Source organism: Mauremys reevesii, linkage group 6 (assembly GCF_016161935.1).
Source record: "Mauremys reevesii isolate NIE-2019 linkage group 6, ASM1616193v1, whole genome shotgun sequence".
NCBI classification, from domain to species: domain Eukaryota; kingdom Metazoa; phylum Chordata; order Testudines; family Geoemydidae; genus Mauremys; species Mauremys reevesii.
In genome coordinates, this window is record NC_052628.1 from 15,264,571 (window position 1) to 15,292,032 (window position 27,462).

The following is a 27,462-nucleotide window of genomic DNA, read 5'->3' on the forward strand; positions in this document are numbered from 1 at the left end:
AGCGGAACCTTTAGATCGGTCCAAAGTTGAAATGAAAAGCCTCAGTGACTTTCTGAAGGGCGTAGTTCTTTCAAGGTAGAACACTAGTGTGCGTCTGACATCCAGACCGTGTAATATTGAGTACCATTTGCTCCCATGGGGTTTAGGGAAGAACGAGGGAAGATGGATTGGTTGGTTCAAGTGAAACGAAGAAGGTACTTTGAGTAAAAATTTAGGATGAGGTCTTAGTGTGACCTTGTCCTTGAAAAAGATGGGTGTATGGGGTGTGCCATAAGAGCCCCACATGTCAAGCAGACATAATCGCAACCAAGGCAGCCACCTTCTTTGATAGGTGTGTCAGAGAACATGTTGCTAATAGTTCCAATAGGGCTCTGGTGAGGCAGCAGAGAACCAAGTTCAAGTCCCAAGGTGGGTAAGAACTCAAATTTCAGGTTAGACATTTCTGATATTCTTGAGAAAGCGTTTAGTTATAGGATGGGCAAATATAGATATCCATCCCATCCACCTTGCAGTGAAAAGAGGTAACAGACACGAGATATACTCTAAGGAAGCTAAGCGATAAGCCAGATTTTTTAATTTCCAATATGTATTTTAATATCGTTGGTAAGGGAGCAGTAACAGTCTGGGCTTGTTTGTTTTGGCAACAGATGTTGAATCTCTTCCATTTATGCAGGTAAGTATTACATGTGGTTGTCCAACTGCTGTTTAATAATATGTCCTTCACCTGTTCCAAGAAGGTCAGTTCATCATGATGGAACCACGTAGGTGCCATGCTCTCAGGTGAAGCCTCTCCAGGTTCGGGTGGTAAACCTGTCGGGTGGTAAACCTGCGATAGAAAGATTAGGTAGAAGGGGAAGAGTATGTGGTGTACATACTGCCATCCTCAACAGGAACAAGTACCAAGTTTGTCTGGGCCATGTGGGGGATATCAAGATGACTTTGGCCTTGCTGGTCCTTATTCTGTGAAGCACCATTGACAGCAGGAGGATAGCGCGTCCCATTTGATGAAAAAGACATCCCCCAGGGATCAGGAGCCCAACCCTGCTCTCGAGCAGAATTGCAGGCATTTGTAATTCTGAGATGTCATGAAGAGCTCTATGGATGGGACCTCAATGTCTGAATATGTTCTGCAGAACTGTATTGTTTAGTTCCCACTTGTTCCCTGGGAGAATTCTCTGCTTAATGTATCTGTTGCGGTGTTTTAACATCTTGGGAGATATGAGGCTAATATACTGACATTGTGCCGGACACACCAACTCCACAGTTTAATGGCTTCAGTGCAAAGGGAGTGTGATCTTGCCCCTTCCTGTTGGTTTAGATAAAACACTCAAGCAATCATCATTACCCTTATGGTCTCAATTCTGATCAACGGTAGGAAGTGCAAGCATGCATTGAAAACTGTGTGCAGTTCCAGGTGTTTTATGTGCAACAATGTCTCAGAAGAAGACCATCTGCACTGAATTGTGTGGTGCTATAGGTGAGGGTCCCTCCCAGACTATCAAGGAGGCGTCTGTTGTGAGAATCATTTAAGGTGGAGTCTGTGTGAAAGGGACTCCCACACACATGTTGTGGGGTTGGGTCCATCAGTGTAGAGAGTCTTTGACTTTGAGTGGCATGGTGAGGCACTTGTTCAGACTGTGTCTTTATGGAATGTAGATGGTTCTTAGCCAGTCCTGAATGCAGTGCATGAGAAGTCCAGCCTGTCATACCACAAATGTGGTTGCCGCCATATGACCTAATAGTTGGAGGCAGGTCTATGCTGATATCCGTGGGCTGCTCAGTAATGTGGAGATCAGATTGACTATAACGACAAGTCTGTTTGTTGGCAGTGACACTTTGGCCTCCAGAGCACTGAGATGGGCCCCAATGAAATCCAGTTTCTGCACAGGTGTCAGTGTTGATTTTTGTATGTTTAGTTATAATGCCAACTGTGAAAAGAGGGCCACTGTCCTTTGAGGAATGTCCACGGCATGTGCCCAGGTGAGTGCCTTTAGTAGGCAAACGTCCAGATAGGGAAATATTACCCACTGCTTGCCGATGCGTGCAGCCACTACTGCAAGAATTTTGGAAAACACCCATGGTGCTGTTGAAATGTCAGTACAAAGTTCTATCTTTCAGCAATGTTCTGTCCTCGGAGTAAATCTGAGAAACCTCCTGTGAGTGGGATGCAGAGTTACGTGAAAACAGGTGTCTTGGAGGTCGAGGGCCGAGAACCAGTTCCCCGTTCCAATGCTGGTATTACCGTTAGCATGACCATCCTGAACCGCCGGACCTTTACAAATTTATTGAGTTTTCTGAGGTCTAGAATAGGTCTCTCCCTCGTTCTTTTTCTGGGTTAAGTAGTAGTGGGAATAAAAACCCTTCCCTCTGTGTTGTGATGGCTCCTGTTCCACGGAGAACAGATGTAGGAGGTGGTTTACTTCTTGCTGTAGAAGATGTTTGTGAGAGGGGTCACGGAAGAGGGATGGTGAGGGAGGGTGAGTGAGTAGAAGGGATGGAGGTGAAAGGGCCTGAACAGCCTGTGTGCATTATTTCTAGAACCCATTTGACCAGGGTGATGGATTTCCATTTTGAGCAGAAAAGGGTCAGACACTGTCTTACATGGGGGATGGTCAATGATGGTGTCAGCACTGAGGAAGTGGGAGGTCACTTGGACCCTCAACCAAACCCTCCAAATTGCTGTTTTGCAGAGGGTTGCTGGGACGCCAATGACTGAGGTGCAAGTGGTCAGTGCCTTGGAGGTCTCGGTCTGTGCTTTTGTGTGTCGTATTCCTTCTGTTGTTGGGCATACGGGGCAGACCTTGTCTGCTGGAAGGGATAGTATTTACCCTGTTTTTTTCTTGTGGTAGGTGTGTATATCCCCTGGGTACAAAGGGTTGCCCAAGAGTCCTTCAGGGTGTGGAGGGACTCGTTGGTCTTTGTTGGAAAGAGCTTCTAGCCATCAAAAGGGAGGTCCTCCATTGTGGATTGTACCTCCCTTGGGAAGCCAGACAGGTGGAGCCATGAAGCTCAATGCAAACGATGGTGGTGGCCATGGAGTGTGCCACCACGTCTGCTGTATCTAGAGATGCCTATAAGGCATTTCTGGCTAGGAGATGGCCCTTGGAGATGATGGCTTTACATTGGTCTCTTTTGTCTTCTGGTATGTAATCAATAAAGTCTGTGAGTTTGGAATAGTTTGTATGGCTATATTTTGCCATCAGTGCACTGTAATTTGCAATCCGAAGTTGAAGAGCGGCTGATGAATAGGCCTTGAGGCCAAAATGATCTAATTGTTTCCATGCTTTGTCATATGGGGTGGATCTGGATTGGTCTTGTCTGCCTCGTTGACTGACAATGTCAACAACTAAAGAGTTCAGTGCGGGGTGAGAAAATAAAAAGTCCATCCCTTTTGAAGGAACGCAATACTTTTTATCTGCTCCATTTGCAAGTGGGTGGTATTGTTGTCTACCATATGTTTTTTGCCTGCTCCATAAGAACTTCATTTATCAGAAGCACTATTTTTTATGAAGATGAAGTTCGGAGAATATCCAGTAATTTGTGTTGAGACTCCGGGACCTCCTCTACAGGGATCTCCAGGGAATTGGCAATTCTTTTGAAGAGCTCCTGGAAATGTTTGAAATCATCAAAAGTTGTGAGTGGTCATAGCATTATGGCCTCTTCTGGGGAAGAGGAGGAAATGTTGGCCGATGATGTCGTTTCCTGCTCCAGGGCCACCTCCTGTTCCTCAAAGCTTTCCCCCAGAGGTTCTGATGGTGTAGCCAGTGAAGGTGGTGGTGGAAATCTAATCCTCTCCCTGTAGGAGTTTGAGGGCCAGGCATATTGTCTCCTGTGTGCCCTCCAGGGGTTCCAGTAGGGCCACTGCATGGGGAATAGCATAGGTGGTGGCATCTATGGGTGGCCATTACCTGGTCTGGGTGTCAACCCTGTGGTAAGACTTAGGCTGTACAGGTAAGCCTATGCTGAAGTAGTTTGGATGGGAGAGGAGTGGTGAAGGTGTGATGGGTTGACACAGGACCATGCATACCAGAGATACATTGGTATCAAAGAGTGGTGATTCTGGCATCGCTGAGATCAGTAAGTCTTTCTGGTGCAGGCAATGGTGCGGTGCTGATGGTTTCAGTGCTGAGGTGGTCAGCGTCAATGATGTTGTTATGCTTGCAGGTGTCAGTGCTGACACACGAGCGCTCTGTGCTAAGGGGGCAGAATGTGGCGCCATAGCCTGTGGAGACTGCATCGGTGCTGCATCTTTAGGCAGCTCTGTTGGTGCTGTGGCAGAGGAGGTAGGCTTCTGTTTGCCTCTCAGCCTGCCAGCTTCAGGAATACAAAAAGACTATTATAATCCTAAACTAGCTATCGATTTTAATCATTGCTGGGAGCGCGGTCTCAGGCCAAGGATGGTTGAGAAGGAACTGAGGAGGGTCTGGTCACGTGCGCTAGATAGGCGCCGACAACGGCGTGAAACGGGGAGACGCATGCATGACACAGATGAGCACTGCTGCTGAAATTCTCCAGTCAAAGGTGCAGGGACATGCATTTACCTGAACTGGAGAACCCACAGGGATGCTACTCAAAGGAGAAATATTAGGTACTATCTATGTGACATCTGGTCGAACTGTGTTCCAGAATGTGATTTCATCATCTTTCCATTTTTTCAGCTAGCAAAGCTATGACACATGGTGACAGCTAGGTTAATCTTGGTAAACGAATGCAGTGAAACAAGCTTTTCCTGTTCTTGTGCTTTTGATTGATCAGTGAAATATGTCTCACATTAATCATCAGCATGCAGGAAATCTCTACAAATTAAACAAGAGCATTAACTCCCATGGTTCTTACTTATTTACCAAGTATTCTGCTGCATTTATTTAGATTTCTTAAAAGCATAATCAGTAATCTCTTGGCACATGTAAAAATATTAACAGAATTAAACAAGGAAGTTTAAGTGGCACAATGCCAAAAAAAACACTTCTTCAACCACTGAATTCAAAATCCCACAGCCACTTTACCTCAGTACCTTCCCTGCAGATCAGAGGGGGATGGGGAAACAAACAAAAAATCCTCCACCAAACAGACTTTGCAGCATGTCCCAGCTTTGGCAGACCGAGGGCAGGAAGTGAGTTCATGGAGAATAGATCCATCAATAGCTATTAGCCAAGATGGTCAGGGATGCAACCCCATGTCCCTAGTCACTTGATTGCCAGAAACTTGGAGTGAACATCAGGGAATGGGTCACTCACTGATTGCTTGTTCTGTTCATTCCCTCTGATGCATCTGGCATTGGCCACTGTCAGAAGACAGGATATTTGGCTAGATGGACCATTGGTCTGACCCAATATGGCCGTTCTTATGTTCCAGAGGCGAGGACCTTTCATTGAGAATGCCCTGGCAGCAGCTAGCTCAAGTGCTGGAATCCACCCTGAAATCATTCAGAGAGTGGCAGTCTCTAAGGTAGGCTGGGCCCATGCAGAGGACAACACAATACTTCAAAAATCAACACCTTAAACTTCATCAACTGGCAGCCAGTGCAAGGCATAGCACGCTACTTATGGGAAGTTGCATTGAACAAATGGTAGCCACATTCTGCAGTAGCTGCAATTCTCGGGTGTGCTGAAGGTATAGCCCCACGTAAACCTCTCTGGAACAATACTTGTTACATAAAGTCTAGTCAGCCACTCATTTATCCACTTCCCAAATTCTGTCTGCATGATACATGCAAGACAGAAACAGAACCAAAGTCGTTCCAATAGACCGTATTCTGGAGCTCACCTGATCATCTATCTTCCTCTGAAGCTGAACCACCTTGTTCTCCATGCCGATATTGAGTTTCTTCAAGTGCTGTGCAGACCTTGCTTCAATCTTCAGTTTCTTCAGCTCTTTCCTGGCCTTCATGCGCCTGAAGTAGCATTGGATGACCACAGCCGCACACTTGAAGTGGAGGAATCGCTTACGAGCCAGCCAGGCCCGGGCATGTTTCTGGATGATGGCAGCTTTGTGCTCCAAAAGGATCTAGAAAACATGCAGAAACAAAAGACCATCAGAAGAATAATCAGTAATCTGCAGTAATACAGAAACAAGACAATCTGGAACACAAAACAAAGCTGCTATTAGTTAGTAACAATGGCCCAATTGAACTTACTGCACAGCACTGCCCTGTTTGTTCCCCTCACATTTCTCCTTTGCCCCAAAAGGAATTGAAGTAACATCCCCCCATCTTTACATTATTCTAGTAAAACAGTTGCTGGAAGAGATGAATGATCATCTAATTGCTATTATTTTAGAGGGGGCTTCCCCCTTTTTTATATTTTCCATCTATCTTTAGTACTTGTATGGCCACTATCACTATACTATCAGAGCACCTCACAAATATTGATGCATTTACCCTCACAACACCCTTGTGAGGTAGGGAGAGGCTGTTACCACCATTTCTACAGATGAGGAACTGAGAGGCTGAGCGACCTTCCCAAAGTCACACAGGAGTCCATGGAACGACAAGGAACTAAGGAGGCGCTATGCAAGTTTCTCCACACAGCTCTTCTGATGCTTCTTAGGCCTGGTCTACACTAGGACCTTAAATCGAATTTAGCAGCGTTAATTCGAACTAATCGCTCAACCGTTCACACCAGGAAGCCATTTAATTCGAACTAGGGGGCTCCTTAGTTTAAATTTGGTACTCCACCCTGACAGGTGGAGTAACGCTAAATTCGCACTTGCTAGCTCGAATTAGGCTAGGTGTGGATGCAAATCGAACTTAGTAGCTCCGGGAGCTATCCCACACTGCACCACTCTGTTGACGCTCTGGACAGCAGTCCGAGCTTGGATTTTCTGAGCAGCCACACAGGAAATGACCCGGGAAAATTTGAATTCCTTTTCCTGTCTGGACAGTTAGAATCTCATTTCTTGCTTTGACATCGGGGCGAGCTCCGCGGCACCTGCAACGATGCAGAGCTCTCCAGCAGAGGAGTCCATGCAATCCCAGAATAGAAAGAGGTCCCCAGCATGGACAGACCGGGAAGTCCAGGATCTGATCGCTGTGTGGGGCGAGGAGTCTGTGCTGTCGGAGCTGCGCTCCAACAAGCGTAATGCAAAGACCTTCGAGAAGGTCTCCCAAGCCATGACACAGAAAGGATACAGCCGGGATGCGATGCAGTGCCGCGTGAAAGTCAAGGACCTGAGGCAAGGCTATCAAAAAGTCAGAGCGGCAAACGGACGCTCCGGAGCACAGCCCCAGACATGCCGCTTCTACGAGGCACTGCATGCCATTCTCGGTGGGTCTGCCACCACTGTCCCACCAGTGACCGTGGACTCAGTGGATGGCATAGTGAACCAGGACAGTTCCTACTCGATGTTCGCCGATGGGGAAGACGACGAAGGGTCCGTGGAGGAAGGCGCAGGCGACAGCGAACACAATGCCGCTTTCCCTGACAGCCAGGATCTGTTCCTCACCCTCACAGAGATCCCCTACCAACCCTCCCCGGCCGTGAACCCGGACTCAGAGTCAGGGGAAGGATCAGGCGGTAAGTCGTATAAACAAGAAAACATTTATTTGTACGAAAACATGTATACAAAAAATAGAAATTCTATATCTAAATACTATATCTAAAAGTTTTTAACGGGAAACTATACGAACAGTAGGTCCACACAGATTGGGATGGAACAATAGTCCTCCATGGACAATTCCACAAAAGCTTCAAAAAGTTCCTCAAATACCCTCCGCAGGAGGTTTCTAGGAAGAGGTGCCTTATTTGGTCCTCCGGTGAAGCACACTCTTCCACGCCACGACATCCGTAGATACAGGGGAACCATCGCCTCAACCAGCTTGGCCGCGTAGGGTCCCGGTCGGTGAAGTGCTTCCCTTAACATCCTGTCTTTCTGTACTTGAGAGACCCGCCTCAGGGTAATCTCATTCATGAAGTGCTGCATCTAATTAGGGCAATTACCGAATAGTTACTGTTCTTAATGGTTTACTTATACTTTGCATAACAAAGCCCCTCGCTTAGCAGACACGTGCTGTAGGCCACAGAGGAAAAGCATACATTGATCTTTCCCCTGCAGTGTCGGGAGTGGCTGGAAAAGGGTCATAGTATCTGATTTCCAGATTGCCTTTAGCAGGAGGGCACAGCTATCCGTTAACTGATAAGCATAATGTACTGTAAGGCTTACCAGGACTGTCTGCTAGACGGATTCAGCTATCTCTCCCGACTTCTCCGCTCTCCTGTGCAATGCCGCAGCCAATCAGAGCGTAGCCCAAAATGTTGTGCTTCTCTTGAGACCACGTGAGACTTGTTGCCCGGTACGGTCTTCTTCATAGAAATTGACTAGACGGTGTTCACTGTTCGCAAAAATGTATCTGTTCAAGGAAATCACTAACTTTCCCCATCACACAGCTTCGGCTCTTTCCCGGACTGCCCCGGCATCCCCCTCGCAGAGACTGGCAATGATTAGACGGCGAAAGAAGAAGACTAGGGACGAGATGTTCGCTGAACTGATGGCCTGCTCCCGAGCAGAGGCTGCAGAGCAGAAACACTGGAGGGAGACCCTATGTGAGCAGCATCGCACACTCATGGAACGTGAGGATAGGTGGCGGCAGGAAGACCAGCAGACCACCCAAACGCTGCTTGGTCTCATGAAGGAACAAACGGACACGCTTCGTCGCCTTGTTGATGTCCTGCAGGACCGCAGGCTGGAGGACAGGGCCCCCCTGCAGTGTCTCTGCAATCGCCCTCCCCCGCCAAGAAGTCCTGGCCCCCCCTCACCCAAAAGTACAAGACGGAGGGGCGGTAGAGGCCATGAGAACTGTCACTGAACCAGAACAGAGCGACCGTGTACCCCGCACTCCTCACGTTAGAAATTTGTAGAAGTGCTTCCCTTATAGGCTCAGCCAGTCCCAAATCCAAGGTTCATCCCCCCACTGTTTATTAGATTAATAAAAGATGTTTGCTGTTAATCACTGTTTCGGTCATGTCTTTCCTGTCAGAGGATTTTTCGGTGTATGGGGTGGACAGGGGTTTCATACTTGCACGGTATAGCCTACAGTACCAGGGTACAGACTTGGGGAAAGGATCAACTGCGGGGCACACACACACTGCAGTCAGTAGGCACCAGGGTCATTCTGTGTTGTGTATGCTGCCCCTGGTCATTTCGTAATGTGTATGCTTGTCCAGGGTCCTAGCGCCTGCCACGCCATTACTGTGAAGGCAGGCTGCCCTTACGATGCACTTGCAACGGATCCACGAGCCTATCCGCTGCCCTGAGCCCCAACAAGAGCCCTCATCCATGGACAGATACTCACCCTTCTCCCACACCCATCACCCCTTCCTACGCACAAACCCGCAGCCCACTGCCGTCATCCAAACCCCTATGCAAAGAAGGTACCACTCGCCCCTTCCTGCAAACCCTCCCCTTCATGCAGAACCACTTTCAGCCGTCCCCCACCCCAGAGACCTATGTAGGAGCAGGAGGATGTCAGTCCTCTATGGAGGAAGCGGTCTGTACGTCAGTGCACACCGTGCCCAGCACAGTATGCGTCCATGTTTCAACACCAGAACAGAAATGCAAAGCAAAACAAAGATTTATTAATAATGAGTGTAACAATTACTTTGCTTTAAAACGTGCTTTGGAAGTGGGGGAAACTTGGAGAACGCGGCATGTAGCCGCAGATCGAAATCGACACAAACAGACACAGGCCCAGGGTCAGTTTCTCTTGAAAGCAAGTGGAGAGTCATAGGTTACCCTGATCTCCGAGGAAACTTGCTTTCAAAGCCTCCCGGATACACAGCGCTTCCCGCTGGGATATTCTCTCGGCACGGGTGTCTGGCTGAGCGTAAACTGCAGCCAGGCGATTTGCCTCAAGATCCCATCTGGACAAAAAGGCCTCGCCCTTGCTCTCACACAGATTGTGCAGCACACAGCAAGCAGCAATAACTACGGGGATATTCTTTTCGCTGATGTCCGAGCGAGTCAGTAAGCTCCGCCATCTCCCTTGAGACGTCCGAAGCACACTCCACCACCATTCTGCACTTGCTCAGCCGGTAGTTGAAGAGTTCCTTCTCTCTGTCCAGGGCGCCTGTATAGGGCTTCATGAGCCAGGGCATTAGCGGGTAGGCTGGGTCCCCGAGGATCACTGTAGGCATCTGCACATCCCCAACCGTTATTTTGTGGTCCGGGAAGAAAGTACCTGCCTGGAGGAGTCTAAAGAGACCAGAGGTCCTGAACACACGCGCGTCATGAACCTTGCCCGCCCACCCGACGTTGATGTTGGTAAAACGTCCCCTATGGTCCACCAGTCCTTGCAGCACCATGGAAAAGTAGCCCTTTCGGTTAATGTACTCGCTGGCCTGGTGGGCTGGTGCCAGGATAGGGATGTGAGTCCCATCTATAGCCCCACCGCAGTTTGGGAATCCCATCGCGCGGCCGCCTATGATGACCTGAACGTTTCCCCAGGGTCACTACCTTTGAGAGCAGTTGCTCAACGATTGCGTGGGCTACTTGAATCACAGCAACCCCCACGGTAGATTTGCCCACGCCAAAGTGGTTCACTACTGACCGGTAGCTGTCTGGCGTGGCAAGTTTCCAGAGGGCTATGGCCACTCGCTTCTGCACACTCAGGGCTGCTCGCATCCGGGTGTCCTGGCGCTTCAGGGCAGGGGACAGCAAGTCACAGAGTTCAAGGAAAGTGCCCTTACGCATCCTGAAGTTTCGCAGCCACTCTGTTTCATCCCAGACCTGCAGCACTATGCGGTCCCACCAGTCCGTGCTTGTTTCCCGGGCCCAGAATCTCCGTTCCACACCATGAACTTGACCCATTGCCACCATGATCTCCACTGCCCGGCGTACCCTGCTTTCTGAGAGGTCTGCGCCACTCTCCTCACCGCGCTGCCAGAGCCTCCTCGCCCGATTTCTCAGCAGCTGACCATGGAAGAGGTGGACGATAAGGTGCGAGGAGTTGACAACGGCCATAAGTGCAGCGATGATCGCAGCAGGCTCCATGATCGCAGTGCTGTGGCATCCGCGCTGTAACCAACCAGAAAAGTGCGCGAACAGATTTCCCGCCGGCGCTTTCAGGGAGGGAGGGCGGTTGTGAGTGACGGTTGAATGATGACAGTTACCCAAAACCACCCTCGACACATTTTTCCCCCAGCAGGCATTGCGAGCTCTACCCAGCATTCCAATGGGCAGCGGGGACTGCGGGAACTGTGGGATAGCTTCCCAGAGTGCACCGCTTCCAAAGTCGACGCTGGCCCCGTTAATGTGGACTCAGAAATTCGAATTAGTGTATTTAGTATGGATACACAAATTCAACTTCATAAGGTCGAATCCACAAATTCGAACTAAGTTGATTCGAAATAGTCTTATAGTGTAGACAAGGCCTTAGTCTTCACTTACAGCACTCTATAATTTTGGTCTAGGCACTTTCACAAATACAGGCTGCTGTAGAGATGTGGATGGCTGTTTCCAAGGAATAAACAGGAGACCTACTAAATTCACTTCCCGATCTAATGAAATTTTATACGAAGATCTTCTGAGGGCAACAGGGGAGTATACTAACCCACTGTGCCAGATGTGGCAATACATGGAGCCACACATCAGCTGTAAAGTTTGCATTTGGACCAAGCTCTCTATCTAACCTTCCCTAAAGCTTGAGGGTGTCTGGATCCAGATGCTTGGTTTCCACCCAACTGATTGTTGATTGTTAAGGTTTGAGTTCTCTTGAATAGTGGATAGCTAAAAAGAATAGCGTTTCTGAACAGTGGTAGAATAGCAGCCCTGTAGATGGACATTTCCTATCTACAAAGCAGGTATTGCATGAGCAATGACATTGTGAGTCTCCCCAATCCAATGGGTATCAGCTGGGGCCTGCAGGGATCTCCCAAGTGTCTAGTTCAGTCTACATGCCCATTCATTTTTTACCTCTTTTCTGGACCGAGGGTACAAGTGACCTTACTTATTATCAATTGTAGTGATGCCCTTTGGAAACTGGACTGAAACCACTGAACAGCCATCAGATAGTAATCATTTTTGGTGACTACCAGGTGGAGCTGGATCTCAGCTGATGACTTTGAGGTGGAGGATTCCCTATGCCATTATCCGTCTCCTGAGCCCAGCAGTCCTTTCCTGTGTCATTTATTATGATCATCAACATCACTTATTTCCTTTCACTTGGCATCTGTTACCGTATTAAAATTAATGGAGATCATTAATTAAAAAGGCAATTACAGTAAATGTGAAAGCAACTAGCCACCTTTCATTTAAGCTTGACTTTAACATACAGTAGCATGGCTCAGACATGTACATTTTTCCTCAGGTAAGATTTTCACTGGATGTGTTACATCAGATGACATTTCCTGATTTCCACTATGTCCGAACGCATCTGTTTGTGTGAATAACTCCATTAAGCTAATCCTTTGAGGCGCTGCTGCCTAATCATTTCTGCTCGCACAGCTTTAGTGCTGCAATATTTGCAGTTAATACTTGGGAACTCCAGAAATACAAAACCTCACAATTTGGGAAAAAGATCAAAGCGTCCTCAATAAATACACGAGTGGACTGAACTCTTGGTAGATAAATTTAAAGGCATCTCTCCCTAATACAGTGACATTTTGTGAAATAGTAATACCTTGTGGTAAATTTTCCTTACAAACATGCCCCGAGTGAAGGCCTGAATAGTGATAGTGGCGTTGCGGATCTTCTGGAAAGCATGAAGGATCCTCAACATTCGGTATTGTTTCTGGAAAATGATGGCAGCTCTTGTTTTCCTTAGGTAGTCCACCAACCTGTGAAGTGCAATGAAGAAGAGGTTAATGGTAATAAGTATCAGAGGGGTAGCTGTGTTAGTCTGTATCCACAAAAACAACGAGAAGTCTGGTGCATCTGAAGAAGTGGGGTTTTTACCCACGAAAGCCTATGCCCAAATAAATCCGTTAGTCTTTAAGGTGCCACCGGACTCCTCGTTGTTTTAATGGTAATAGTAATTCAGTTCCAAATGTCACCCATATCTATACACAACATTTTTGCCATAGCTGGTATTAAGCTGCATTAGCAAACAATCCTTCATTGATGAGTTGTTTGACACTATTTGAGAGAGAAAAACAGCAGTAAACTCAGGAAAAGAAGCTGATGCCATCTCTCCTGTTAAATTAGTGGTGATGTACATACATCCATTAAAGGCTTGCTGTATCTGGGGATATTTGAAACACTAACAGCAAATGTAACATTTGGAACTGCTTTTAGTACTTCTCTTTAAAAAAAAAAGTTTATTTTTTCCATCTCACTCTCTCTCTCGGTTTCTTTTTTTCCCTGTCTTAAATTCTCAAAACACTAAGCCGTCATCATCATCAAGGTTAGTTATTCCAGTCCCCTACTACCAAAAACAAGGAGTAGTACAGCATGTTCACTGGTTACAAGTACATTGAGCAAAACAACAGCAAATTGATTTGACATTTAAAGCAATGCGCACTGGTTTGGCAACATTCATGAGCAGGACTCCAAGCGATTCATACACAGTGGATAATTTGGGAAGTGGTTAGTACCCTTGTGTGTCGCTGCCATTCTGAGACTATATGGGGAAAATGTATGACCAATTTATTGTTAAATCTCTTAATAAATATCCATAAAACCACAGTTTAGTTTGATGGTTAGCTTGTTTCACTGATTTTATGATGTATTCATTGCCCTCAGCATGAAACATCACACTTGTATTTGCTTTGGTTTTACAGGTTGTGTTAAACTTTTTGTCAACATTAAATTTAAAAAAGGCTCTTTGTATGGGCCCTTGCATTCCTTCTTACAGACACACAATGCCTCACTGCATTGCACAGAACTGGCACCTCTTAACCAGGGAGGGGAGGCAAGAGCAAAAAGGCTGTTTATCCAGCAACACCATTCTCTATGCACCCAGCACGAAGAGATGGATCGCACAGCAAGGTCATCTCAAAGGAAGCAGAGGGTTGAAGTAAGGTCAATCAGGACAGAACTGTAGCCTGATTTAGACTGCAATGATAATATTAATTTGGATAATATGGGAATTTAATGTATTAATTTAATTATTTCATTTTAATAATAATATTTATTATCATCAATATTAATTAGTATGGGTCTTAGGCTCGCCAATCTGTTTGAACAGAAGATACAAAGTTCTTGTCCTGAATCAGGCTCCACAGAATTTATAAAGGACCCTCGGGGGTATGCCAGGAAGCTCACATTGAGACAGATAGAGCCTTAAAGACTTATTAAAATTAATAATAGTAAGTAAATGGTAAAATACCCAGAGTTATAAAGTTCCAATTGCATTACTGCTATTCAAAAGATACATATGATAATATTATAATACATGCAACAAAGCTTTGGTTAATATACTTGTAATGATCAAGTGATCTCTCTCCTGCCATCCATCTCCACCCTCTGACAAACAGAGGCTAGGGACACCATTCCTTACCCATCCTGGCTAACAGCCATTAATGGACTTAACCTCCATGAATTTATCCAGTTCTCTTTTAAAGGCTGTTATAGTCCTAGCCTTCACAACCTCCTCAGGCAAGGAGTTCCGCAAGTTGACTGTGCGCCATGTGAAGAACTTCCTTTTATTTGTTTTAAACCTGCTGCCCATTAATTTCATTTGGTGGCCCCTAGTTCTTGTATTATGGGAATAAGTTAAAAACTTTTCCTTATCTACTTTCTCCACTCATGATTTTGTATACCTCTATCATATCCTCCCTTAGTCTCCTCTTTTCCAAGCTGAAAAGTCCTAGCCTTTTTAATCTCTCCTCACATGGGACCCGTTCCAAACCCCTAATGATTTTAGTTGCCCTTCTCTGAACCTTTTCTAGTGCCAGTATATCTTTTTTGAGATAAGAAGAACACATCTGTATGCAGTATTCAAGATGTGGGTGTACCATCGATTTATATAAGGGCAATAATATATTCTCTGTCTTATTCTCTAGCCCCTTTTTAATGATTCCTAACATTCCTAACATCAACTTTGCTTTCTGAGTAAAAGGTCTTAATATAGATATGCTAACTTTGCTTTAGCTTAACATACAGAATATGGCATGTAGGTCTCTTGCATTACAGCCAAACTTACTTTAATATAAATCTATAAACCTATTACAATAAAACAAATACTTAAACTATAAGAAAAGATATATATTTTATACACACACACATACAGGCAGGCAGGTTAGTTCTATAGGCTACAGAACGTGAATATGGAACATCAAGTAGTAAGATTCCTCTCTCCCTCTTCCCGCTCTTTCCCCACCCCAGCTCTAGAGGTCGTGACTGCTTGATACACAGGGACTCAATGAGATCTCAAAGAATCTTCACTTTCGTTTGGAATTGTCAGGAGAAATGTACCATACAACCTCCTACTTGGGTTGTGCTTGGTTGCGCTAGGTCTATAATCCTCTTCCACTGTGCACTGTTTGCACAAAGCTTGCCTTATGCAGGCACATTCCTAAGATATGCCATTCACCTGGAAGGTCCGTGTTTCCTCATCAGCTGATACGAAGGAAATGCAGCCCCAACACTGTAAGTGACACTTTATTTCAACTCCTAACTGCCAGGGAGTTTGCATTATGGCAGCACACTCCTGGGCATGAAAGGTTTTCAGGCTGTGTTTTCCCAGCAAGTTCCAGCCACAGCTGAGGGAAAGGGATAGCCAGTCTTCCCTGATTGCCCATCACAGGGCCAAGGTCTTAGAAAAAACATGTCCCCAGCAGCCCCAATATAGGTAGGCAGAGGGATGGGGTTGAACTGATCTATGCAAAAAGGAGCAAGAGGGTGGGAGGTAAATAAATAATATTTAAAAATGTGTGTAACTGTCAAATGTTGCACAACGTGAATCGATGTAATTGGGTGAGATTAATTACTGCTACCCGGGTCCTCTTCCTTCTCTCCCCTCCTATTTGTCATCCTCACTTGTTATGCCTCAGCTTTAGGTAGACTGTTAGGTCCTTGGGGCAGGGACCACATCCATGTCTTTGTACAATACCTGCCACCGTAGAGCCCCGATTAGGTCGTGTGTGCATTACTGTAATAATAACGAAGTACTGACTGGACATGAGTTGCGGCCACTACGTGAGGCATCTGTGACCGTAATAAATAAAATCACCCCACTCTCTGGCTCTGCTCATCACCATATTTTCCATGAGGTTTTTACATTTCATAACTGAAAACAGAATGAAGCGAATTCAGTTACGACAACTCTAAATATACAGCCGCAATATAGCAAGATTTACAGGAAATCAGTGTGTCACCTCTGAAGGGACAGAGATTTCTCAACCTCAGCCATCCAAATTAACTGATAAAAATCAACATCCACTCAGTAAACCAGGAGAAAAGGACAGACCGTGTTTAAAAGATAGGATGCCTGAAGAGTACGCTTAGCATCTTGTGTCACCCAAGTACAAACAGGGTTAATTGGGCTGCAGCTTATTTTGCAGCACCTCTGAATGGAAAACATGAACTCAGAGCCAAGGAATAGATCACTGCTCAGCAACCATTCAGGTAACAGACTGAATTCCATCTAAAGAAATCTTAAATGGGGTTGAAGGCAGACAACATAAAGGATCAAAAACCCTCTCTGGCACATGAGATTGCTAGTCCAGTAGCAAGGATTTTTAATAAATCTATTCATGGGTAGCACAATAGCTAACATCGTACCTATCATTAAGAAAGGGGGTGGGAAAGGTGATCCAGACAATTACAGACCTGTTATTCTGACCTTAGCGATATGCAAGGTTTTAGAACAAACTGCTTACTCCTAATAACCTTTTCAAGGTGGTTATTCATACAGCTGGGTTGGGAGCCTTTCCCTACAAGTTTCTTCCCCCTTACTTAGGATGCAAATTTCAAATCATTTTTGTATAGCTCATTTGAAGAAATTCCAAGTTTTTATTCCTCTCTCTCTCCTTTAAACAGACAAACCCTTCAATACCTGTATTCCAGTCACGAGGGCTACTCCATCTTGTTTCTGTAACCCCTGCAATACCTGATTTGACTTCCTGTACCTGTAGTTACAGTTCCTCCATTTTATTGCCCAAGCTCCTTGCATTCGTGTGCAAGCAACTCCGTTGTTTCCCTTGGACCTCACCAGGTTTTCTAGCTTGTGGTGTTCCATTATCCCTTACTATATCTTCAATTAGGGGATTTTCCTGCTCCTGAATACTGAAGCCAGGTATGGTGATTTCACGAGTCTCTCAACCTTCTCCTCTCATCTCCCAGTTTAAAGCCCTTCCTATCAATCAGGCCAGGCTTGATCTCAGAAGGTTAATATCCTAGGTAGTCAAGTGGAGCCCATCAGTTGATAAGAGTCTTCTTTCTGTAAATGCCTCCCAATGGTCGATCATCCCAAAGCCTTCCACAGAGCACCAATCCTTGAGCCATCTGTTGATCTTCATTATCTTGTCACGCCTTCACCATTATTCTCTAGGGACCGGAATTACTCCTCTGAATATCACTTGAGCTTCCATTTCGTTAAGTGCCTTACCCAGCTGAGCATTCCAATCCATTCCAGTGAGAATCCAGCAGTGTCATTCATCCTGACATGCAGCACCATCAGTGGATTTTTCCTCCCTCCCATCATAATCCTCTTTAGCCTCACATCCACATCTCATGCCCTTGCTCCTGGCACAGAGCACACACTTCTGTTTTCTGAATCTGGTCTGGTGACATGCCTGTCAATTCTTTGGAGTGTTTAGTCCTCAATCACATGCACCTGTCTCTCCCTGGTGCTTGTATGACCCTGTTTTATGTTCTCAGTCACAGCCCCCTCATATCATATTCCCATTCTTCCTTAGGTTTCAGTCCCTGGCTATCTCCATCTCTTCTGCAGGGATTGGCGTCCCTTCTTTTCTTCCTCACCTTCTGCCTGTTTCTCCTCCTCATTCCCCAGTGCAGCAAATCTGTTACTCAACTGAATTTTAACACCGATAGCTGGTGTCCTCCTCTAACCTGTCCCTATATCACATTCTTCCATGGATCATCCTTCTCTTTTAGCAGTCCACCCTCCAGGTCCTTTTGTTTGGCAGGTGTCCACAAAACTTGGGTTGTCTATCACCTCCTCTCTCCTTTCCTGCATTACACCTTCAAATTCCTGCCTGAATTCCATCATTATCTCCAGCCACATCTCTAATCCTTGAATCTTCTCTGCCATGAGCTCTACCAGGTGACATTTCAAGTCATGTTTTCACTATATATCTATATCTATCTATATCTATATCTATATATATACACACACACACACATATACACACACACTGGTGCAACACCCATAAACAGTGCATTAACATAAGAGAGAGCAGACAGGGCTGTTAGGATACAGATATTCAGGCCTGTCTGCAAAGGCCTATACTTTAAGAATTTAGGTGAATTCTTATCACTTAGCTAGTTACAGAGGTACAAAACAAGAATCAAAATCAGTCTGCCTGTTTATAGGCCTTCTCTCACTATGATAGTCTAAGGCCTTTGGCTAAGCAGCAGAGGCAGCCATAAGTTGGGACGCGTACGGTCACATCCTCACATTCCAAACTAGTCACATTGAAATAAGGCAATCTGGGGCTGTTAGAAAGGTGATCCGATCTATCACCACCAGAGAAAGGGAAGAGCCTAGAAGATTTAAAGAAAACGTAGTTTGATAGCATCCTGTCTGGCAAGAACTCACTTATCAATAGCTGGGGTGTGAAATCCTCCTTTCTTTGTTGTTCTGTCACTGCACTCTCCACTTCCCTATTGTTTGTCTGTATAATCTCCGTCTGGTTCCGGGATTGTTTCTGTCTGATGTATAATTAATTTTGCTGGGTGTAAACCAGTTAAGGTGGTGGGATATAATTGGTTAAATAACCATGCTACAATATGTTAGGATTGGTTAGTTAAATTTCAGTAAAATGATTGGTTAAGGCATAGCTAAGCAAAACTCAAGTTTTACTATAGAGTCTGCAGTCAATCAAGAAGTAAGGGTGGGGGGGAATTGGAATCATGTTCTGCTAAGGGTGGGGAAAATGGGAACAGGGACACAGGTAAGGCCCTGTGGTGTCAGAGCTGGGAAGGGGACACTGAGGAAGGAAATTGGAATTATTGCTTGCTGGAAGTTCATCCAACATTGAATTGTTTGCACCTTCGGACTTCGGGTATTGTTGCTCTCTGTTCACATGAGAAGGACCAGGGAAGTAAGAGGGTGAAAGAATAAGCCCTCTAACAAGGGCTAAAAGAATTTAGGTGACCTTCCCAAAAATCATAGGTAGAGTTGGGGACAAAACCAAGGAATTCTGACTCCCATGCCCTTATTCTTACAGCTATACCACATTGTCCATGGTCTACATACACATAGAATGGGCTTTATTTTCACAGGTGCAGGACACCTGCAACTCCCGATAAAGTCAATGGCAACTGCAGGTGCTTAGTGCTTCTGAAGATAAGTCAGGTCATGTACTTGTGATATCAAGATCTGCTCTAGGAATTATTTTGGGGAAGTTCTATAGCTTGTGTTACGCAGGAGGTCAGACTAGATGATCACAATGGTCTCTTCTGACCATGGAATCTATGAATGTACCCAGGTTTCATATCACAAGGGGTATCAGATAATTGAGTAGTTCTAATAAGAGAGCTGGAACTATTCTCCACTCTATAGTTCCCAGCTAGTCATTCTCTAGAGATGACGCTTACCTGCGAGCCAGGTGTCCTCGTGTATACCTCTGGATTGTTATTGCAGCATTTCTCATCCTTCTGTACTTCACCCTCTGCAGCCAGCCCCGCACTGTCTTCTGTATCATGATAGTAGCAGCTCTGAATTTATCTGCCCGCAGTTTCTCCAGATATGCCACCTGGCCTGCACGGAAAAAGATCTTGGTACGTCCAAACTGGAACTTGTCAGGATCCTTTTCAAAAGCATAAGGGAAACTGAGTTAAGACAAACATTTTCCTGAGGAGTCTATGCATTTGCTCAACATTATAAGGATGGTAAGAGTGAATAAAAGTTACCAATTCCATTCCCATATCGGTTCAACTGGCTTAAACACACTTTATCCCACAGCACCAGTTTCAGCATATAAAGCCAACAATCCCAATTTTCACATATTTGCACTCACAGCTGACAAGAGTTAAGGACCAAATCCCAGTCCCACTGAAGTCAATGGGAGTTTTGCAACTTACCAGGATTTGTCCTAACTAGGCATTGGCAGGGACAATGAAGGTTTGTCACCTTGCTCTGGAACACAGATGGTGTTTTCAGATCAAGGGGCATTCTTCATGTCATATCACATCTGCATGAGGTAGGGCATTGGCATTGCTGGACCTTGGTCCTTTCTGTTTCCAGTTTCTGTATTTCCATTGTAGTCAATGAATATGAAAACTGGATGTAAACACTTTCTTGGAATGTTATCCTCTCTGACAGGGTGAAAAACAAAAGCTTGTTCTCCTCCATTTTAACAAAATGTAAGAGATGAGCTAGAACCAAAATTTCCGAGCCAAAGACTCCCAAACTGTGTGTGGGAAATGAGAGGAGTGTCAAAATCTGAACCCGGATCTGTGCCAACACTTTAAAAGTGGCCCCACTCCTTACAAATAGGCTAAGACAAACCCACAGACTGAGTGTATGGTCAAAATCTGGACACAAAAGCTGCATTTTGCAACTTTGGATCATCTCTTTAGAAAAAAAAAAAATCAAGGCTGCGATCCTGCAAAGGTGTGCATGTGCTTTAACTTTACCCATTGTGAGTAGACCCACTGACATCAACAGGACATGTCAGTGAATAAAGCTGAGTCTTTGCAGGACCGGGGCCTCAAGAAAACAACGAGCCAAACTGTCAGAGGCCTCAGCAACAAAAAAGGCCTCAGAAATAAAAATTTAATCACAGAGAAAAAAAATCATTGGAAAATATCCTTAAATTTAAAAATGAACTCAAATGGTCCCCAAGGAGTCTGAATAATGACAAACTGAACCTCCCTCAGCTAGAGCTTGTTAATTTTTTTTTTAAAAGGACAGAACAAATGAATAATTGGAAAAGAAATCTCCATGCCTAGACTGTTCCCACTGTATGTGACCATTAAGAATTTCCCATGCAGCAGACATCTCATGTTTGTTGCATTTTCTCTTCATCATTTGTATGAAAAGGTGATTGGTGACTGGCTTTGGGGGTGTCTGTGCAGTGAGAGATAGGCTCTTTGGTCACTCTGTCTCTTGACCGGGATTCCTCATGCTGTACGCCATGTGTGAAGCTGGGACTCTAGGATTTTATTCCAATCGTCAAAAAGAAGGAAAAGGAGTGGGTTTTGTGGGGATAGTAACTCACTATCGTTTACTGTCCACGAACGAGCTGTGGAATTCAATTGCAGAAAAAAGGCTTTTTCAGCTTGAATGCAATCAATAGATCTCATGCCATGTCTCATTTAGTCTCATTATTCCTTCTGAGATGGTTTGACTTTGGAAGATGCTCCTGAGTGCCAGGGACACACCAGCATTTTCAGCTACAGCAGGCAAATGGGGAGGAAGGGAAGGTGAGCTGAGATATTATCAGTGTCAACAGCTTCTGTGCTTTAATGATCGTTTCCAAAGCTTCAATCCCAGCTCACCTTAATGAGGTTTTCCAGAAGCGTTTTACAGATCAGCTTCTTGTCATTTTTAGAGATCTCCCTCTTTTTCATAAGAACTCGATACCTATTGAAAAAGTCATGGTAGGACCACCTGAAAGCAAAGCACAGATAAAATTAAACAGGGCACTGGGTTTCATTTATTTAGCTAATGTTTAGAATTAGAGCTTAAATAAACCAAACCTCGAATCTAAACCTCTTCACGTTTGGAGGAGAGAGAAGGAGAGTGGGGTTTAAAAATCAGGTCTGAACCCAACCCCCACTGGTTCTGGACTGGGTTGGAAGGTGCTTCCCCTCCCTCCTTCCCCCCCTCTGCCATCAGTTATATTGGATCAGGTATATTTAAAATCACAAAGGAGGATGAGTGATCTGGAAAGATTTACATCAGACAGGACCAAAGTATCACAAGAACAGCTAGCCAGATTTCTGCATCATTCATGTGAACCTCAATCTCGGCCCTGATATGGTGTTAAACGCAATCACCAGCCTAATTCTAATTTGGGTCTAAATGTTAAGGGTCCTCTCTGATTTTAAGTGTTCCAGAAAGCTTCCCACTTGATTATGAAACAGACACACTCAATTTGGTGCTGACGACGCCCAAATAATCACAAGAACCTTTCTTTCTTCTCACTGGAAAAGCATTGCCATAGCACGATTGCAGAACTAGAATTTACAGTATCTGCATTAGAGGGATTTATGGAAATACCATTCAGCCAAAAAAGTACCCCACATTGAGAGACAGATGTAAAATAAGGAGGAGCACTTTTCTTTCTTTTTTTTTTTTTGCTTTTTTGTTCAGGAACTACGACTCTTTGGGACATGCGGGATGCATATTTGAGATAATTTTTGCCCTGGGTTACTTTAGAAACAGCAGACGAGGATATAGTTCCTCTTGTTTTGTGTTACCATGCCATAGCAGAACAGATTTGTCTTTCAATTAATTATTAAGCCTTCAGATTAGTGCTGCCTGAAATTATCCATGGATCAAATGCCCAGAACTATTCCCTAGAATATGAGTGTGAAAATGTTCACCTTACAAAGCAAGCAAAAAAAGAAAGAATGTTAAAAAAGTCCCATATAAAACAACAGCAAACAAATAGGGTACTACCTGTAGCCAAATTAATTTACAGATCATGTTTCTCTAAAGACATTGCCAGGCAGATAAAGGCGCATTATGAAAATATATTTTGTACACAGGGATGCCCTTGAAACATTTCAATTATGAATGTTTAATGTCTGTAAGATTTAGCAGCTGTGATATTACACAAAACTGGTACAAAATTGCAGTATGTAATAGTCAGCTCAGATGAACAAAAAAGCAGAAGTGAAAATTCAGGAATATTTAAGTGATAACCAAAACGGCTTCTGGTTAGATGAGGTAATATATATATGGCTGAACTGATCTCAGAAATTCTAAAGGACCAGTTCATTTGTGTCAGAAGTCAGATTCCAAATTTTTGTTTTATATGATATACACATACACACAGAGACATTCTTCCTTCAAGGGATAGATTACATATACTGGTAATTATTGTAAAAGGAAGGATGGCTCTATGTATTTCATAAACCACAAAAGGTGAACATTTAAAATAACCAGTTAGCACTGGCAACACTAATCGCTATTCTTGAGAGGATTTTACTATTTTTCCTGAAGGTAATAACTCTGAGCGGATGAATTTGAAAACATCTGAATGTTTGCAGACACCAGCCTTAGCTTATGGATGCATCACAGACTGTCCTAGATGAGGAATTCAATTGCTCAAGTGAATCCTGCTATTCAGTCAGCGCTGACAGAACTGTGTTAATCCCCAATTTCTGGGTTTAGTCTAAAATGCCAGACTCAAATCAAACTGGACACTCACTTGTTTTGGTCCATGATTGTTCAAAATTAATTCACTTGTTCTTGCGTTACATTTCATAGAAAAATTTCAGGGTAATTTCCCCCAGATTAGATATGAGTTAAACTAATTGAAATCCTTGCCATCAAAACCCATACATCTCTGACTTTATTTATTGAAGGAGAAACCTCAAGACAAATTCCTGGTGATTAAGGGGAAAAAATCAAATCCTCTTTGACATGTCTGTCACCGGCAATGTAGGGCTTCCACCTAGGTTGGAATGGCTGAGTTGAGGCATGCTATTTAGTAGATCTTTAAAAGTTGAAAACAAATTCTTCCAAGAAATTGAACCTGAAGACCAGAAGTAGGGAGACAAAATGAAGACAGAGGAGAGCTTTTGTTTTAATACAAACAAAAGTGTCCAGTCCAGACTAGGAGGTGACATTAAGGGTATACGTACACTGCAATTAAAAACCTGCAGCAGGCCCCATGGCAGCTGACTCAGGCTCAGGTGCGGGTTAAGTGACTGTTTAATTGCAGTGTAAATGTTCAGGCTTGTGCTGGAGCCCTGGCTCCAGGAGCTTGTGAGATGGGAGTGTCCCAGAACTTGGGCTGCAGTTTGAATCCAAATGTCTACACCACAATTAAGCAGCCCATTCAGCCCAAGCCCCACAAGTCTGAGTCAGCTGCCATGGGCCAGCCACAAGTGTCTAATGTAGACATACCCTATAACAAAAAAAAGATAGATAGAATTGGGTTGAGGAGATGGGGTTTAGAGTTTGTGGTGAAGGGCAAGTCAGGAGTGGGTGTTCAGATTTGATGGTGCCAAAAATAAAATAATTCTTGCAAAATTTTGGTCCAAAGCAGCAGAAATACCACAAGATTTCTCTCATATCCTCAGCCAGAAAACTGGGCAATTCCAGTTTTGGAACTGAACCGGGACAAAAACCTACTGAGACAGGTTTGGCGAGTCAAACGCAAACGCCCCGTCACCAAAATTTGCAGCAGGGTGGATATGACAGCTTCAGCTCATTGCTGAACAAGGGAAATTCTACCTGGTAAAGAATAAGGATCAAACATTGGAAGTTAATTGTTGCTAATATGTGGCATTTATAGTGCTTGATATGTTCCACGCACTTTCTAAATAATAAATAGTAAGTATTTAATCCTCACAACACCCTCTGCATGGCAGGCAAATATCATGAGCAACGTTGCACGGGGAAAAAATATTGTAGTGGTTGGGACACTGGCCTAAGACTCAGGAGACCCAGGTTCCATTCCCTGCTCTGACACAGACTCTCCATATGACGTTGTGCAAGTCACTTGGTCCGTCTGGCTCCAGGCACCAGCAAAGGAAGCAGGTGCTTCGGATGGCCAATACAAAGGGGCGGCACTCCGTCTGCTATTGGGGCGGCACGCCCGGATCTTCGGTGGGAATTCGGCAGCGAGTCCCTCTCTTCCTCTTTGAGCTGCCGGCGAAGAGGAAGAGAAGGAGTAGAGAACCCACCGCCGAACTGCCGCCGAAGAATGGAGCAGCGCGATTGAGGGGCAGCCGAAGTGCTGCTGATCGGCTCCCCACCGCTGGTTGGGGCGGCAGAAAACCTGGAGCCAGTCCTGGTCTGTGCTGCAGTTTTGTATGCATCTCACAGGGGTGTTGTAAAGACTGTGAGGCACTCAGATACTAAGAAAAAGGATAAAGTACCTTCAATATATTGTACAGCATGGAAACTGAACCAGATGGTTCTAAGATGTGCTCCAGAGTCAGAGCTGTTTTCTACATCCATGCTTAAATCACTAGACCACGCCTCCTTCCATGCATTCACAAATTGACCATGTACTGAATTCTTACAAATATACTACAACTGAGCATTCTGAATCGGCTGGGCCCATGACTTCATTCAAGCCACCGGTTTTAGCCATAGATTCAGTAGTACTCTTAATAACTGGGTGTCATTAATACTTAAATGCTGAGAGGATAAGAGAACAACTATGACAGATAAAGTCTTGTCTTATAAAGTTCTCAAGTTCAAAAATTCATAAAAGAGTATTTTGTTAGTGTTGATGGAGCAACACATTGCTTCAATTCTTATTTTCTCTAGATTAATCTTCATTGTAACCAGCTTCTAAAAAGAAGACAAATGGTTTTATAGTGGAGAGACATGTTCCATACTTTAAACATAAAAGCTGATGATGGATACACTCTTCATTTCTCTAGGACAGCACATTCATCACAGTGGTTTATGTACATAATAATGAACATATTTCTTAACTACTGCGTAGCATTTCAAATTGGATGATACATTTTCATTTTACATCAAATACTTGCAGAACACAGGGTTTCATGAAAATGATAAATACGGCAAAGCATATCCTATATCAAAGATGGGGAAACTGCCAAGCTCTTTCTTGTAGTGGAGTTTATTATTTTCTTTATATGGTCTGCAGAACACTGAAAAACTGTCTTCAACTTTTTAAGAACTGGGTGAAAAGTCACCGTACAAACAAAACCTATTCAGAGTAGTGACTATGGGAGTGCCACAGTGACAAAAGCAAAAAATTTGATGTCAAAATATTGGCTATTTCTTTCCAAGACATTTCACTGCTGGAAATACCCCTTGTAAAGAAATGTTGGCAAAATATATTTTGCCAACATGATGTACAAGGAAAAGTTGCCTTGTATATTAAAAATGTATACACTTGGACTGAGGTTGAGATGGAAATAGGAGACAGACTTGTTGAAAGTCTATGGGTAAGGATAAAAAACAAGTCATGGAAGGGGTCTACTACAGACCACCTAACCAGGAAGAAGAGAAGGAGGTGGATTTTTTAAACCACTAACAAAATCAACCAAAGCACAGGACTTCGTGGTGACGGAAAACAGGTCACAGATTATCCAACAAGCTCTTGGAATGTATTGGAGACAATTTTTTTAGTTCAGAAGGTGGAGAAAGCTACTAAAGGAGAGGCTGTTCTAGATTTGATTTTGACAAATAGGGAGGAACTGGTTGAGAATTTGAAAGTGGAAGGCAGCTTAGGTGAAAGTGATCATGGAATGGTAGAGTTCATGATCCTAAGGAATGGGAGGGGGGAAAACAGCACAATAAAGACAATGGATTTCAAGAAGGCAGACTTTAGCAAACTCAGGGAGTTGGTAGATAAGATCCTATGGGAAACAATTCTAAGGGGAAAAACAGTTCAAGAGAGTTGGCAGTTTTTCAAAGAGACATTATTAACAGCACAAAAGCAAACTATCCCACTGCATAAGAAAGATAGGCAATATGGCAAGAGACCACCCTGGCTTAACCAGCAGATCTTCAATGATCTAAAACTCAAAAAAAGAGTCCTACAAAAAGTAGAAACTAGGTGAAATGACAAAGGGTGACTATAAACAAGTAACACAAGTATATAGGGACAAAATTAGAAAGGCCAAAGCACAAAACGAGATTAAACTAGGTAGAGACATAAAGGGCAACAAGAAAACATTCTACAAATAGAAGCAAGAAGACAACCAAGGACAGAGTATGCCTGTTACTCATTGAGGCGGGAAAAACAATAACACAAAATGTGGAAATGGCAGAAGTGCTAAATGACTTTTTGTTGTTTCAGTTTTCACCAAAAAGGTTAGTAGCAATTGGACATCTAACATAGTGAATGCTAGTGAAAATGAGGTAGGATCAGAGGCTAAAATAGGGAAAGAACAAGTTAAAAATTTCCTTAGACAAGTTAGATGTCTTCAAGTCATCAGAGCCTGACAAAATACAGCCTAGAATACTCAACGAGCTGACTGAGGAAATATCTTAGCCATTAGTGATTATCTTCCAAAAGTCATGGAAGATGGGAGAGATTCCAGAGGACTGGAAAAGGCCAAATATAGTGCCTATCTATAAAAAGGGAAATAAGGACAGCCCAGATAATTACAGATCAGTCTGCTTAACTTGAGTACCAGGAAAGATAATGGAGCAAATAATTAAGCAATCAATTTGTGAACACCAAGAAAATAATAAGGTGATAAGTAACAGCCAGCATGTATTTGCCAAGAACAAAT

General features: G+C 44.1%; 1 protein-coding gene across 3 annotated transcripts in view; it reads right to left on the bottom strand.

Annotated features, from left to right (window-relative positions):
- Nucleotides 1–27,462, bottom strand: part of MYO5B (myosin VB) — a 347,217-nt gene that overhangs the window by 75,509 nt on the left and 244,246 nt on the right. For all 3 annotated transcript variants that reach the window (XM_039543124.1, XM_039543123.1, XM_039543125.1), the window contains 4 exons: nucleotides 21,562–21,673; nucleotides 19,657–19,868; nucleotides 12,614–12,770; nucleotides 5,767–6,006 (listed from right to left, as the gene is read on the bottom strand). In XM_039543124.1, coding sequence (XP_039399058.1) covers nucleotides 5,767–6,006; nucleotides 12,614–12,770; nucleotides 19,657–19,868; nucleotides 21,562–21,673 — 721 coding nt within the window. The remainder of the gene's footprint in view (nucleotides 1–5,766; nucleotides 6,007–12,613; nucleotides 12,771–19,656; nucleotides 19,869–21,561; nucleotides 21,674–27,462) is intronic.